The sequence below is a fragment of the Zootoca vivipara genome, chromosome 10 (genome assembly GCF_965207765.1).
Source record: "Zootoca vivipara chromosome 10, rZooViv2.hap1.1, whole genome shotgun sequence".
Classification (NCBI taxonomy): Eukaryota; Metazoa; Chordata; class Lepidosauria; order Squamata; family Lacertidae; genus Zootoca; species Zootoca vivipara.
The window spans coordinates 50,620,265-50,635,664 of NC_142593.1; the positions used below are offsets into that span (position 1 = coordinate 50,620,265).

General features: G+C 43.9%; 1 protein-coding gene across 1 annotated transcript; it reads right to left on the reverse strand.

Annotated features, from left to right (window-relative positions):
• Positions 1-322: 322 nt before the first annotated feature.
• On the reverse strand, positions 323-14,194 carry DYNAP (dynactin associated protein). The gene is made up of 9 exons (XM_035100640.3): positions 13,960-14,194; positions 9,838-10,078; positions 8,377-8,583; positions 6,883-7,116; positions 4,572-4,725; positions 3,563-3,672; positions 3,096-3,209; positions 1,300-1,449; positions 323-585 (listed from the first exon to the last, which is right to left on the reverse strand). The coding sequence occupies exons 1-9, from the start codon at positions 14,043-14,045 to the stop codon at positions 451-453; spliced, it is 1,431 nt and encodes a 476-aa protein (XP_034956531.3). The 5' UTR covers positions 14,046-14,194; the 3' UTR covers positions 323-450.
• Between the last annotated feature and the right edge of the window lie 1,206 nt (positions 14,195-15,400).

Here is a 15,400-nt window from a genome sequence, read left to right on the forward strand (position 1 = left end):
ATTGTTCTGCCCAGACACTGAGGTCCAGCTCCGAGGGCCTTCTGGCGGTTCCCTCACTTCAAGGAGTGAGGTCACAGGGAACCAGGCAGAGGGCCTTCTCGGGAGTCGCGCCCACCCTGTGGAATGCCCTCCCACCAGATGTCAAAGAAATAAACAACCATCTGACGTTTAGAAGACATCTGAAGGCAGCCCTGTTTAGGGAAGTTTTTAATGACTGATGTTTGAATGTATTTTTAATCTTTTGTTGGAAGCCGCCTAGATTGGCTGGGGAAATCCAACTGGATAGGCAGGGTATAAATCAATTATTATTAGGAAAACGCAATGCAAGCCCCAATTCCTTTTACTTTATGAAGAAGTAGATAACAACTCGAAAAACTCTTCCAAGGCAGCATTAACATTATTAATAACAAATGGTTTCATGCAGACTTTTTCGTTGCTGCAGTGAAGCTGCTACGGTAGATTAATTGCCTGATCCTCGTTAAAATGTGGAATCTTCTTAAATTCGTCCTGCTTTTTGAAGAAAAGCTGGGCTAGTATATGGTCTGGCGTGCGGTGGAAATAGTCATCCATGTCAAGGGTTTGCAGCTACAAAAAAACAACAGCATTTGAATCGGGAAGGGGAAGTTAACGTTCATTTTAGAGCAACACACACACCTTTTTCATGGAAAACTTTTTAAATTTCCATCTTATGTAATATGTACAATCATGTATAATATGGATGGGCAAATCTCAGTTGGTTTCTCTCCATGTCTAATTTTTCCAGTCTTACGTTCAGTTTTCTACATTTCCACATTGGTTTGCAAATAAATAAATAAACAAACTGCAAGTTCTCGTGAAAATTCACCAGCATTTTCGTGAGACTTTCGCCGAATAGTCACATCTTTGTATGCACTTTTACCTTAGCTATGCGCTTTTGCAAAGCAGTGTACCAAATATAATGCACTTTTCCATGTTATTTATTACTAATATGCATTTTTACACCTACTTTAGTATATGCACATTATTTGGCTGGAGAACTGCATCGCAAAATTCAGAAAAATTCAAATTTTGAAAGAGGGATGTTTGCGTTTCTGGTGTATTGCTTCAGAAAGCACAAATTAGGCAGATTTGCCTTTAAATGCGAAATGAGTTAAAGTTCTTCCCCATCGCTAATGTATGGTATTTTTTTTTTCTCCCCAATCCCGCAAAACCTTTATAATGTTGATTGTGGTTCACAATAACTCACCCCACTGACTTAACTGTGGCTTAACTGTATCTAGCCTGGCAGTTTACCTAGGAGGTCAAGCACAGATTTCCTACCTGGTTCGCAGTACTGAATGCCAAAATGAAAAGCAACTCTTCGTCGCATGTGCTCTTGATGTAGTGTTGGGTTCCAACAGGGAAAAACACGACATCTCCAACGCCAATGGTGAAGTCAGTGGTGAGTGATGGAGATACGATAATGCCTACCTGGAGAGAGAATGCACCAACAAGGAAATACACCCTTACATCCATTCAACTGAATCTGTGGTTCTCAATGAACTTCATGGAAAATGTCACAAATCCACGCGTCTGTAATGTTTCCCAGAGCCGAAGGTTCAGAAAAGGGAAAAATGGAATGATTCAGAAGATGGAGCAATTCCCCTAGGAAGAAATGTGACCACATCTGGGGCTTTTTAGTTTAGAGAAAAGGTGAGGAAGGGAGGTATATGATAGAGGACATTATTCACAGTGGAGAGCAGTGATGTCCAACCGGTTGGCCGCGATCGACAGGTAGACCCCCCCCATTGATAATGTTCGATCGCACGACCCTTATCGATCGCAGGAATAAAAGAACTGTGGAATAAATGTATCTTGCTCTGTCCCTCTGGGTGGAGTTTGGCGCTATTGCTTGGCAATGCTGAATACGTTGTACAGCTTTAGCGCTGTGTGCGGTTTTCCAGGTTAGCGATTTATGTTGTACCCAGCAATTTACGGTATGTTGTACCCCTGTATAGAAGCTGTTTTCCCCAAAAAAGCTCAACAACTCTTGTCTCCACCCAAAAAAGCTCAACAACTGTGGTCAATCCTCAATGACAATGGGTAGATCACGGCCAGTTTTTTTATACTGGGAGTAGATCACAGTCTCTTGGTAGTTGGATGGGTCTGCTGTAGAGAAAGGAGATATAATTATTTTTTCTCCCTCATATACTGTTATAAAGCTGTGTAAGGGGACAGGAGGAACCAGGAAGAGCAGCACAGGAGAGTGACCTCCCTTGTGGGACAGGATTTGTGGACAACCTGATGTGCAAGGCTATGGAGCTCCAAGATTTCTTTCCCAACTCTGCCTTGCAGAAAACTGGAAGGAAGCAGAGCTAGGAACAGTTTGGTTCTCCTAACCCAGCAACAGTCACTGGGTGCCTACCAGATATTGGACTACAACTCCCATCATCCTATTCGTGTTTTCTGTGGCTGGTTGTTTGCTATCTTGAAGGCACCAGGTTGGCTAATCCTGCTAGCCAACCCTTACCACCAGCCCCAAATGCTGACATTTCTTCTTTGAAAATATTCATAACCTTTTTATATATATAGAAAAGCTTATAGACTGCATAAGCAAAAAAAATCCACAATTGACGTACATAGTAACATTACCAATAAAACATGATTAAATCAGCAAAACTGTTAAAAAAGCAAATATCCATAAAATAATCACCAATAAAACAGATAAAAAAACAGCAAAACTGGGGGGAATGCATAACTAAACCGTGTGCTTGGGTAGGATTGCTGAAATTAAAACAATTATGGTATTGGAGATGGAAGGTAAGGTGCAGCAAAGAGGGAGAAAATAAAAAAACACCGTAGAAAATGGGATGGGAGGTTGACAAAAAACAAAAGAAAAACCTATTATGTATTGGAGTGTATATGTGTAGCTTGTAAAAAATTAATAAGATATTACCCGGTGTGTGTGTGTGTGTGTGTGTGTGTGTGTGTGTGTGTGTGAAATAAAAAGGTGTTCAGCAGGAGTCCAAAACAATATCATGAGAGTTTCTGCTTCCTGCCAATAGCTAAGCACCTATTCCTTACCCAAGGAAAACTCAAAAGGGTTTACATCACAGTGGTTTAAGTTAAATAGCTACCTTTCCACACCCACTGATGACGTATCCCATCTCGTTGGCATTGAAATGAAAGTGGGGCTGCCGTAGACCATTGCTATAGATCCTGAGTGTCCCCAAAGTAAGAGCGTCTTCCTTCTGGGAGCAAACAAAAGCATGTGAGCATGCAAGGTTGTGCAAAATAACAATGGGGTGTCTCAAAGTATTAAAACAGAGGTTGGGAACCGGTGGCCCTGCAGATTTGTTGGGCTCCAACTCCCATCATCCCTGACCACTGGCCATGTTGGCTGGGGCTGATGGGAGTTGGAGTCCAACAACATTAGAGATCTCAGGTGGCTCCAGGGTGAGTGCAACTGGATGTTAACCAGAAGGTTGGTGGTTTGAGCCCATGGAAGATTTGGCTCAGATCTCCACGGTCTCATCCACTTATAACAGGCAGTGCTTTTTATCTCAATACTTGCTGAATGGAGTATTTTTATCTTAATACTTACTGAATGGAGAAACTCGCTGTAAATTCTTTCATTCGTACTCAAGCCTTTTCCATCTTTCACATACCGTGCAAACTGGATTATCCCCCCGGGGAAACGGAACTCGGTTGACCCTGAATGGAGGGCAAACGCAGCATCCTCAACAATCAGAAAAGCTTGGGAGACCTAGTTTGCGGTCATCACAGAATATTTATTAGCTTACATCGCTTGCTAAGCCATCCTTGCAGTTCTGAGAGATTTGCCATCGCTTAGTGGCAGACCGCATGTTCTGGATGCAGAAGTGCTAGACATACTATACTTCTACGGGGCCAGAACTCCATAGCTTAGGGAGAAAGAGAATACACTTTCCCAGCCGTCCTCCACCCCTTCCCAAGTTCCAAGGGTGGTGGAACTACTAAGAGAGTCCTGAGTTAGGGTTGCCATTTTTCAAAAAGTGAAAACCTGGACGTTTTGAGCTATTTTTAAGGAAAGTCAGCAAAAACAACAGACAGTGGGTTACCATACACCCAGATTTTCCTGGACCTTTTGCCCAGACACTGCTTCCGATTGCAGTATTCCGGGTATGTTCGCACATATGATAACCCTACCTGAGTGCCGATCTTACCACCCAAGAGGATTTCTTTAAAAAATCAAGGCTTTAAAAAGAGAATATTTGATTCCTCCATAGGCATTTAATTAGGAATAAGCTCAGCTGCTTGGTTTTGCAGACAGCAGAGTTTCTGTATCCAGCTTTGCCTATGCTTTGGAACGAACTGTGGAACCAGAAATAGATTTCGCCATTGATTCTGGGCAATCCTTTCCTGGCTGGGTCTCTGAGAATGTCTGGAAATATATTGGGTAGCAAATAGATGCCACTGGCTCCTTGCTGCATCACAAGCCCAGGAGAATGGTCCTAAGGTTGGGGGGGGCTGGTAGTCTATTGCCTCTGCTCCCTTTGCTGAAGCGACCCACATTGCTAACTGTCTGGAAACAAAGGTCCCTGTTAATGCCATCTCAGCTTTCTCTGAAGTACCTTTGAGGTCAAAGAAGTACTGCCACACAAACGGGTCTGTGGACTGTTGGTAGTTGGGATTCTGAACGAGCTCTGCTAGGTTTGGAGGAAGGTTGACGGCTTGGTCTTCTGCTTGCTTCTGGAAAGACCTGATGAAGGCCACTCCACCTTGAGGCTAGAAAACATGCAGCAAACGTTGCGTTTAGCTTGTCAGCAGCAGTGACTTAAAGGAGCTCCGGCCAGAGGAGCTTGTTTTTGTCATTGAAATCCTACTCAATATTGATCCAGAGCAGATTCCAATGTGTAGTTAGCAGAGTAACAACTTAAACACCTTGCAGGATTCCCAAAAACTAGATGAGAGGCAATTAATATTTCATCCAGCAGAGCTTTACTGCTAATGAAGGCAAATGAGCGTAATGGTAACAAATTTAATACATTCAGGATTGGCACTGTCTATAAAAAAATCCAGTTGCAGCAGACTTAACCTTACACTTACAATAACTTATAGTAAGTCTAAAACCTTAACACTAAGTGTGGGTGGCGCTGTGGGTTAAACCACTGAGCCTAGGGCTTGCCGATCAGAAGGTTGGCAGTTCGAATCCCCGCGATGGGGTGAGCTCCCGTTGCTCAGTCCCTGCTCCTGCCCACCTAGCAGTTTGAAAGCATGTCAAAGTGCAAGTAGATAAAAAGGTACCGCTACAGCGGGAAGGTAAACGGCGTTTCTGTGTGCTGCTCTGGTTCGCCAGAAGCAGCTTTGTCATGCTGGCCACATGACCTGGAAGCTGGAAGCCGACTCCCTCGGCCAATAGAGCGAGATGAGCGCTGCAGCCCCAGGTCACGACTGGACCTAATTGTCAGGGGTCCCTTTACCTTTACCTTAAGCATACAGAACACCACACCAGAAAGAGAGATGAAAGAAAGAGAGAGAGAGAAAGAGAGAGAGGCATGCCATTGACAGAAAGAGATAACAGAACCAGTTTAAACCAGCTGTACTCAGCTTCTCTGAAGGAATAACCCAAAACATCAGGAACCTTCTGATAGAGAAGCTTCGTGAATTAAGTAGAATAGGAAAGATCTCTCACATCAGATCAATATTTTCGGCACTAAGAAATGCAAACTGACAGTTTTAGCCCTAAAAGAGACGGGAAGGGGGGTGGGAACCAAATTTTCAAGAACAAGTGAAATACTTTAAAGGTGGCTTGGGATCATTCTGGAATGAAAAACACAGTGTTTGCTGTTGCTCTTCACTTATTTAGGGTGCAATGCAAATTCTGATCCTCTGCTGGCAGGCCTTTAGCAGTGCCGTGGGGCCAAAGCTGCATCTTCAGCCCTGCTGCTTGCAATAGATGGTGAGGGGGATGGATGTAGGCGGTTTGGGGCTCAATCAGGACCAAATAGTTGCATGCCCTCCCCATAGTGGTGGTCTTTGGGGTCTCAAATCTCAGTGGAGTCCTATGCAATGCCAAAAATAGGTGTCGCCCGCCTCTCACCTTCCATTCTACAACATAGTTGGGGCACTTCCTGCTGCATCCCTAAGGCTTTGCACCCAGTAAAACATCTGCTCTCCGCCTTCAGAACTCTGCCTTCAGCAGCTGTCAGGAGGCTTGCTCATCCAGGAAACATGAGCATAAAGACACCTCTTCCTCTTCCAATCCACCCACCCACCTCGCTTAGCACAAGGAGTGTTTGCCCAGCTTGTGGAACCTCTCCAGGCTGATTCGTTTTTTAATTACAGGTGTATTCTGCAACATGTTCTCGACAAAAATAACTGTGCGTAAGTGGTGGGTGTATTCTGCTTTATTAGTTGTTCTGAGAAGCTTCCCCAATGATGGCACATAATTGCTTTCTAGAGGGGCTGTAGCACAACCAAAATGGGACCAAAAAAGAACACCCACACCCCAGAACAATTCGCGGTAAGAAAAGTTGCAGGATTTCAGTAGGAAATGAACTTTGCTGCTTGGAAATGAAGGAGGGGACTGCCCAAAAACTTCTGCATGTGCAATAAGTATGGAAAGTGGAATCTTGTGTGACCACCCCAATAGCGTCGTGTGTATGAACAATCATAAATGCATAATTGAAAGGCTATCTGGAGGGTCCCCCACCCTATGTCATAACCCCAACAGGCTCTTAAAGCAGCTTACAAAGATTTGCACAAGTCTGCATTCAAGTGTAGCATCAGGAACAGAAATAACTCAGGGTTTGCCTGACCACTTCCCCCTGGGAAAACCTGTACTTTAGTGCTGAATAGGAATGAACAGCAATCAGTCCCGTCCCCCTGTTCCCCCAATTTGTTTTGATCGATCTAGCGCTAAAGAGTTTATGTTGTACAGACCTTTAGTGACCTTGCTACTATGTCTTCAGGTGTTAAGAAAAACGTATCATCCAGATCCAGAGTTTGAAGCTCGTCATGGGTTGTGAAGAACAGCAAGAACAGACAGTCTTCTGTACCGACATTCTTGAGCCAATGCACCGTGTTTCGAGGGAAGAAAATGACCTGGCCCGCTGTGACGTTGTACGTGGTTACGGTATCTCCACCAGCATCGACAACCCCAATCCATGCAGTGCCCTGAAAAACACAGGTGGAGGGAGGACTAGTCTTTGCAAATCAAGTTAAGAAGGCAGAAATCCAATGCCATCACTACAACACTACTATGGGCCATTGTAGCAGTGCAGAGAATGAAGTCCCGATGTTTTATTATGTTTTATGAGTGTTGGAAGCCGCCCAGAGTGGCTGGGGCAACTATAGACTATTAAAATGTATCAATCAGTCTCCTGCATCAGAATTCTTGATCTGGGACACGGACAATCTATTCGCCACCCTGGACTCCTCCTCCTGCCTCCTTCCCAAAGCCGAGTTAGCACTTTCCCCAGCTTTGGGAAGGCTCTAGGACTCTGCCAGAGCCCTCGTGCCTCCTTACCCTGCCACTGCCATTGGCTACATTTTATACAGCTACACACACACCCAATTCCTGACCAGTGAGAGATTGCAGAGTTGCTGACACATAATACAGTGGTACCTCAGGTTAAGAACTTAATTTGTTCTGGAGGTCCATTCTTAACCTGAAACTGTTCTTAACCTGAGGTACCACTTTAGCTAATGGGGCCTCCCGCTGCTGCCGCACCACCACCTCACGATTTCTGTTCTCATCCTGAAGCAAAGTTCTTAACTTGAGGTACTATTTCTGGGTTAGCGGAGTCTATAACCTGAAGCGTCTGTAACCTGAAGTGCCTGTATCCTGAGGTACCACTGTAATAATAATTTTATTATTTATATGCTGCACCCATCTGACTGGGTTGCCCCAGCCATACCTCAGGTTTGGTTTCCTTCGAATGAAGGTCACCGGAGATGGCAATGTCTTTGTGATGTGTGATTTTTATTTACATGCCTATACATTACAAGCTCATAGGTACCAACAACCCAACTGATTTTGCTTTCCCCATTAGTTTTCTAGTGGGTTTCCCAAAGCCATAGCTCTGGATTCAGTGCACAGAGAGCAAGTTAAGCCTCTGTGTGTACTCTACATACAACTCACCTTGGTCTATTCTCTCTTAAACCCACCAATGACATAACCTCCAGCCAGAGGAAGGAGAGAGGCCTGTCCCGCTTCTGGAAGCATTTAGTAATTTCCATGGCAACTAGTCTCCTTTACTCCTTAGTCATGCAAAGAGATACTTAACAGACATGGCTTGGCAAAAAGACTCCTCTGCAGAATGCAATTTTAGAGATATAAAACCATGAATTTGGAGGGCACCCAAAGATGACATCCTCATCCTATAGCCATTCTTGGGTTCTTTCCACTAGAAAGGTGGGGTAAAAACAATTTACCTTTAAGAGGTAGCCATGCTCATTGGCATTGAAATGCCAGTGTGGTGCACGTAGTCCTTTGCTCTTAATCCGTAAAGTCCCAAACGTCATCTTGGAGCGCTGAGCATTGATGCTTCTTCCAAACTCCATCTCTTCCTTGTTTTGGTACTCATTGGCGTTTTTCCGGAATCTCGACCACTGAATGGTACCGCCCGGGAACTCGTGCTTCTGCAAAGCCGTATAAGCTGGGTAATACTTGGGACATCAAGCACTGCATAAAAAGTCTAATATCCAGTGAAGTTATTTGCGGCCCACCCTGCCTCTAGCTATGTGCAATAATTTGTGTGAAGGAGTGTACACTTGTTACAGGCTCAGGTTCTTATGCTACGTCCCTCCACAGTCCAGAAACACATAATGTGGCTCCTTCTCTCCTTATACAGTAATATAATAATAATAATAATAATAATAATAATAATAATAATAATAATATTTATACCCCACCTATCTGGCTGAGTTTCCCCAGTTACTCTGGGCAGCTCCCAACAGAATATTAAAAACACAATAAAACATCAAACATTAAAAACTTCCCTAAACAGGGCTGCCTTCAGATATCTTCTAAAAGTCAGATAGTTGTTTATTTCCTTGACATCTGGTGAGAGGGCGTTCCACAGGGCGAGCGCCACTACCGAGAAGGCCCTCTGCTTGGTTCCCTGTAGCTTCACTTCTTGCAGTGAGGGAACCACCAGAAGGCCCTCGGAGCTGGACCTCAGTAAAGCAACAATAGCCAACTTTGTCTTCCAGCTGCTGCTGAACTTCAACACCCCAAAGCCTCAGCCAGTATGGACATTGGTGCGGGATGATGGGAGCTGGAGGCTACTACCATACTTCTTAGCAACCCCAGGGACAAAATAATCATTAAGGTCCTTATTCATAGAATCACAGAGTTGGAAGGGACCTCCAAGATTCTCAACTAAAGCATCCATGACAGATGACCATCCAACCTCTCCAATGAAGGAGAGTCCACAGCCTCTTATGTGAAATAATATACGGTACCAGCTGGGCTTTTAGTGTTGTGGGCCCAAACCTGTAGAGCACATGCCCAATTGAGATCAGAACAGCACCCTCCTTGCTGAACTTCAGGCACATGACAAAAAAGACTTTCCCACTCCAGCAGTTATTGGAAGGCAGTGTTCAAGTTTTGCACAGCTTTTTCATTTTTTGTTCTCTGTGTGGCTCCTTGTTTCTTGTACGCCTCTTAAAAATTACTAATGACTAAGCAGCGTATAAATGCCTTTAATTCAAGCACCCCCAAATTTCGGCCCTCCAGATGTTTTGGACTACAATTCCCATCTTCCCCGACCACTGGTCCTGTTAGCTAGGGATCATGGGAGTTGTAGGCCATACATCTGGAGGGCCGCAGTTTGGGGATGCCTGCCTTAAATAAATAATAAAAAACAACAACAGGATACGGCCAAATTCTACCTTGGCTTTAGCAAGCTGGTGGAGAAACTGGAACTTGGGGTCCACCTGGGCGGATGTTACTCTTGAAGTTCCCGGGGAAGCAGCTCTATGCTTTTCTGCGCTGGCATCATATTTTGGTTTGAAGCCGGTGTTGGCAGTATAGACCAGAGACAAAACCAGCACCCCTAAGACAGTGGTGATGGCGCAGGCCAAGAGGCAGACCAGAAAGATGTTGAGCAGGGACCAACGGCTCTTTTTCTCCCCCGATAAACAAAGAAACAAAGAGGAATAATTAGTAGCCATTTTTATAGAACTGGCAAAACAGAACATGGCCTCTCCAGGCCTGTCCTGTGTAAGCTGCTGTACCGGCGACCTTTGGGAGCATGTGACAAGCTTATGGATAAAACGCTATAACTTCACAATGCAGACGGTCTGTAGCTCAGTAGTAGAGCAACTGGCTTGCATGCAGAAGACCTCAGATTCAATACCTGGCTTCTCCAGGTAGGGCCGAGATTGGCTCATGAAGGTGGCATGTAAGCTTCTCCAGGGCAGCAAAAAAGTTGACTATCAATTCTGAAAATTCTCAGTGTTAGGGACATAGATGACCTCCTTGGTCATTCAGTTTTGAGATGAAGCCCTAAAGACGTTGACTCGCATCTTGGAGTTGTCAGAAACAATCACTTTGGCTATGAACTATTAGCTGCTACTGGTCACTTCATAGGGGTCTCAACACATCACGTGCCTGGCTGCTACATATCTTGTAATTATTCTAATTATTCTAATTATTAATTATTATTTGTACTCTGCCCATCCGGCTGGGTCTCCCCAGCCACTCTGGGCGGCTTCCAACAAAGATTAAAATACATTAAAATGTCACACATTAAAAACTTCCCTAAACAGGGAACTCAAGCTATTTCACACACAGTTCAGCACAATCTAAGGTTTCCCACTGAGTGTACAAACAGCAGGGACTTGCCTCCAATCCTGTTTTCCTGGTGGTTGTCAGTGGGGAATGGGGTGGGGATCATGTCTCCAAGATATGTTTGGGTATATGTGTAAAGAGAAGGAAATAAATGTGTGTGCATGAAGGGACTACCTGTCTAGTGCAATACTGTACACAGAACATCCGACTCTCTGTCAGTTCTAAAAGCAACTATTATAGAGACTACGTATGTCGTGGTCTCTAAAGGCCCTCCTCCATTTTTTTAAAGTCTTATGTAACTCTGGGAAATGGTAGGGTTTGTGCTATGACAAAGAGTAAGGGAGCTCCTGAGGTGGGGAGGAACCTCCCATAATACCCCATCATTTGCCATTTTCATCTGAGCTTAGTATCTTATCACACACATACATGATCAAGTTATACCTATCTTAGAACAGGTTGCACTAGGGTTACCACATTTTTTGAAGTTAGGAACCTTTACCTTTACTAGCTACCTGACTGGTAGAAATTCAGCTTTCCTCTCTCACTGCATTTCCATGCAAGTAAAAGCCTCATCAGTTGAACTTTAGATCGTTATTTCAGCTCTGGCTATTTTCAATGCAGAATAGCTCCAACGAGGGGAAAAAGCAATTGATAACTTCAGAAGTGACCCAGCTTGTTAATATTGTCATTGTAGCAACTGGCAGTTTTTGCCTTTGATTACTGAAATGCTGAAAGGTTCTGGGTTTTGTTTTGTTTTAAGTTTGTGGAGAATAATTTGCTCGGCCAGGAAAACTTCCTCTTTCAACTATTCTTCCCTCACTTCTGCTTAAAGTTGTCCTAACCAAAGTTGCTTAAGCTATCCGAGAAAATGCCTGAGGAAGTTAACAAATCAATATTAGTTAATTCATAATTTATAGTAGTTTTGCACAGAGGACCCTGGTTACCTTGGGGAAGTCACTATTATTCAGCACAGCACAACATAACACACACAATTATCAATGCCATATCTAAAAACCAAGTTCAGAAGTGTTTGTCCTTTTTGACACATTCCAGCGTGAGAAAGACAGATTCAAGGATGGGGTTATGCAGAAACGGATGAGCCCAGTTCTTGATGCCACTCTAGGGCAAAGCAAATGTATTGTGGCCTAACCTGACCCCACACAGACCTGCAGTAACCAGAGGCATGGCAAATATTGATCCTAACCATCTCCTTAACAGAGCCTGGAAAGTTCTATTTTTTAAAAAAAAGTTTTAAAGATTTTCTTGTTGTTTTATCAATTCTTTTTTGCTGCCCTGGGCTCCTTTGGGAGGAGAGTTGAGATATAAATTAATAAATAAGTAGTTCAAGTCCTGTCAGGGGAAAAGAGGGATATAAATATGGAATAATCATCATCAAATGGTGAATTGTTTAATTATTTTCCCCCAACAATCATGATATTTAAGCTTAAAGTTCTAAAGACTCTAAGGCAGAGGTTTTCAACCTTTTTGAGTCCACAGCTCCCTTAACCAACTACAATCTTTCTGAGGCACCTCTGTGGGGCTCGGGGCCAGTTTTGTCACTCCTTGCCTCTCTCCCTTTTTGAAACACCCTCCCTTGTGGAGTGTTCCTTCAGCCTCCTCTCCTCTCCCCTCTTCCTTGGGAGTTCTCCGGGCAGCTACTGCTGCCGTCCCAGGTCTAAGCTGCCCCCCTTCCCACCCAAAAGAGAGGCGCCTCCCAGAGGCACCATTCACCTGCGGAGCTCATAGCCAGGGCTGCTACAATAAACAAATGTGCAAGCCTTTGGGAGGCAGAGACGTGAGATGGCATCACAGGAGGGAAGGAAGGAAAGTGGGACAGAGGACCATGTTGCCCGCGGCCATCATTCAAGGCACCCCAGGGTGCCACGGCACACTGGTTGAAAACCACTGCTCTAAGGGTTTAAAAAATGTAAGAGAATGAACTTGAAGGACTTGAAATCATTCAAAGTTCTACCCCCAAAACAAACTTAATTCGCATTCTGCTCACCCAACAATTATGGGAACGACTTGCAGGTGTAGTTCAGAGATTTTTGAACTAATTCAGCGAAGTTTGTTGAACCAAACTAGTTCATTCCAAGCACTGGTCTTTAATTTCTATCCTTTCCCCACTTTGAAATAACTAGCAGCCATTTACAAAACGGGCATTTCACTCCTTGTGGACAGATGACACAACTGTACACATTGTACACTGAAGAGAGAAATAAATCTCCTTGCAATTCTGCATTTCTCTTTACTGTTGGAATGGTCAGTAGTGGGGAAAGATTGCTACTTAAAGGATAAAAACACCACTTCTTTTGCTCTCAGCATAGCCCACCTGACATATTCCCCCCCCCAACGTTCCCCCTTCTGCATGTACCAAATTTGTACCAGATCATATGACCAGGCTTTTCTTGTTTCTGCACCCAAAGATAGCAACCCTCCACAATGGCCTGACTTGGGATACGACTGCTTCCTTTGTTCGTATAAGGCTGTCCATTCTGACAATGCTGAAAAAGGCAGAGAGACAACGTGGATTCTGTTTCTTCTGCCTGCCTCAGAGGCTACAACACAGAGAGAACCCCAAACCATCCAGAAGTTGTGGGACACCAACTACCATGGAGAGCCATGCCAGCCTGAAACAAAGAACAAGATGGTGTTCCCCCATTCCATGAACAGAAGCCAACTGGATTTGCATATCATCCCCAGACAGCAAGGTCAAAAACCAGAGATGATGAGTTGGCACCCAGTATTATCCTGAGAGCCACAGGTTCTCCACCCATGGCTGCCAACATCAACCCTTTGGTGGGTGGTGCAAACTTCCAAGTGCTGCCTGCAGGTCACATAGTCAAAGAGATAGAATCCTGCGCTTTCAAGTATTTGAGAACAGAATTAGAAGATTAGACTGCACATAGGAAAATTTCTACCATTGGATTACTGTTGCTGGGCCCGATGAGCTCATTTTAAAGAAAACAAAAATCTCCAGCTGTGTTTTTAACTCAGCTGTTGTTTTTCTATATTAAAAAAACACACCTTTTTATTAGCAGATTTTTAAAAATGCAGATTTAGTACTAGGCAACCTGCTAATACTTGCTTATAGCTAGAGTTGGTGGATGAAGTATGGAAGCACATTCTCAAGATTTTCTATACATTTTCTATACATTTTGTAACAAGTTTCCAGATATAGCTTCACATTCAGCTCTCTCGTTATTTCACAACAGCAACTTACTGGGTGTTCTTGTTTTCCCCTCTCCATTTTGGCTGAGGGACTTTGAGGTGTTTCTTCATGCAGTTCAAATCCCGAGTTATCCATTTCAAGTGAGCGAAGTAGAATTTTGCATGCACCAAAAGTGAAATCCGAAGTAACCTTGGCTTTGTGGCCTGAACTTCAGTAGCAGGAGAAAGCATCTGTTTTCCTTAGAATAGATACACGGTAATGGACAGCTTGAGGAACAGGTTGCAATTCAGGATATCCCCTTTCTTAAACCAAACTTTCTTTACCAGGAAGGCTGTCACCATGACTAATCTATTTCTAATTTCGGTCATAACACTATTCAGTTCCTCAGCATCATAAGAACCAAGCAATGTAATATGCCAATGAGAAACAACAGGCTTCTTGGAAATAAAGGCATTAAATTAAGTTTTTTGTCCAGGCAACTAATAATAGAATCAGAGTTGGAAGGAATACTGGGGATCATCTAGTCCAACCCCCCGCAAAGTAGGAATATGCACCTGCCCATTACGGGGATCAAACCTGCAACCTTGGCTGATGTTCAGTCACCTTAGGACCTACTTATAAAGTCTATGGTCCTGATAAATCAAGAGCCTAATTTGTGCTGTCAACTAACAGTGTGTGTGTGTATATGCAAGACTTGAGAGCGAGCCTGTTCAATTTGTGTGATTTCAGGTACTATTTTATTTATTCATCTAATAATATATATATACTGCTTGATTGTAAAACAACAACTACCCTCAAAGCTGTTTACAAAAAGATGAGAACAAGAAAATATTGGGGGGAGAAAATAAAGGTAAAGGTTAAGGGACCCCTGACCATTAGGTCCAGTCGTGACCGACTCTGGGGTTGCGCGCCCATCTTGCATTATTGGCCGAGGGAGCCGGCGTATAGCTTCCAGGTCATGTGGCCAGCATGACAAAGCCGCTTCTGGCAAACCAGAGCAGCACATGGAAACGCCGCTTACCTTCCCGCTGTAGCGGTTCCTATTTATCTACTTGCATTTTGACGTGCTTTCAAACTGCTAGGTTGGCAGGAGCTGGGACCAAGCAACGGGAGCTCACCCCGTCACAGGGATTCGAACCGCCAACCTTCTGATCAGCAAGCCCTAGGCTCAGTGGTTTAACCACAGCGCCACCTGGGTCCCTTGGGGAGAAAATAGGATACTTTAAAACTTCCAAAAATTTAAGATACTAAAGCAGATTAAAATTCGCATCACCATTTCTAAGCTTCTGGCTTATTTAATTTGAAGCATGTCCAAAGTTAGGAACTGGTTTGTTCCAGTTACACAATTTCAAATCCATTTCTTCCTTCTGTTTTACATCATAGCTAATGCAACTTGACTGACTGACGATCATGAATCCTCATTTTATGTTAATGGGGAAATGGGTGTTTCCCATGATTACCACAGGAGGAGGTCCATGCTACTGGCCTGG